This window comes from Nematolebias whitei, chromosome 15 (assembly GCF_014905685.2).
Source record: "Nematolebias whitei isolate Nwh7 chromosome 15, NemWhi1, whole genome shotgun sequence".
Lineage (NCBI taxonomy): Eukaryota > Metazoa > Chordata > Actinopteri > Cyprinodontiformes > Rivulidae > Nematolebias > Nematolebias whitei.
Window position 1 is genome coordinate 22,143,388 of NC_056512.1, and position 1,002 is coordinate 22,144,389.

The following is a 1,002-nucleotide window of genomic DNA, read 5'->3' on the forward strand; positions in this document are numbered from 1 at the left end:
CCTCATCAGGAGGAAGGTACAGTGGAAACAAACTTCAGAGGACGTTACTTAATGGTTGTTGTAGTATCTACACGCTGAAGGAAAAAACAAGTTGACAAAAATGTTCACTATTAAAATTCATTTTTAACCTAAATTTGACATGTGATCTTAGAAATATTTGATTTATTAACAGTTCAGTGAAGGGGCGACACGGTGGCTCAGTTGGTAGAACTGTTGCCCCGCATCAAGAAGGTTGCCGGATCAAATCCCAGTCCAGGGGCCTTTCTGGGTGGAGTTTGCATGTTCTCCCTGTGCATGTATGGGTTTCCTCCCACAGACCAGAAACATGCATGTTAGGCTGATTGGTAACTCTAAATTGTCTCTAGGTGTGAGAGAGAGAGTGAATGTTTGTTTGTCTCGTTTGTCACTGTGTGTCCGTGTGCTGGACTGGAGACATGTCCAGGATGTCCCCTGCCTCTCACGCCAGTGACCCCTGTGACCAAAAAGGAAGAAGTGGGTCAAAGATAATGGATGGATGTTCAGTAAAGGATGTTTTTATGAGTAATGGCAATAAAATGATCAATAAATACAGTAAAAGTAACATTATACTGAACTTTCTGTTGAGATTTCAGTACTTCAATGTGTTTATTGTATTTATTATAACTTTTGATAGCTAATTAAATATTTAATTTATATTGAAGGTAAAAACAGCCGTTACTCATCTTAAAATTGATTTACCTCTTTATAAATGACAAACTATCACTGTAAAGCCAACAAGTGGGTTTAAAGTTGCAGAATCCAGTCTTGATCAGCCTCACCAAGAGCTGGGTGAAACTAACGAAAATATATATTTGTTGTAAAAAATGTTTAAAATGAAGTAAAAGTCTGTGATTTTATTAAAATTTAGAATTTTGCATAAAAATATTAAAATAAATTTGAAGTTGTGGTTTTTTTTTAATTTTTTTTTTTACTAATTTTATGTTGTTGTTGGTTTTTTTATTTACTTGAGGTATATTCATGGTG

General features: G+C 35.0%; 1 protein-coding gene across 1 annotated transcript in view; it reads left to right on the plus strand.

Moving 5' to 3' along the window:
- The window catches only part of LOC119421100 (MICAL-like protein 1), a 17,240-nt gene that overhangs the window by 13,766 nt on the left and 2,472 nt on the right, over positions 1-1,002 (plus strand). Inside the window, exon 7 of the mRNA XM_037688497.1 lies at positions 3-16. Coding sequence (XP_037544425.1) covers positions 3-16 — 14 coding nt within the window. The remainder of the gene's footprint in view (positions 1-2; positions 17-1,002) is intronic.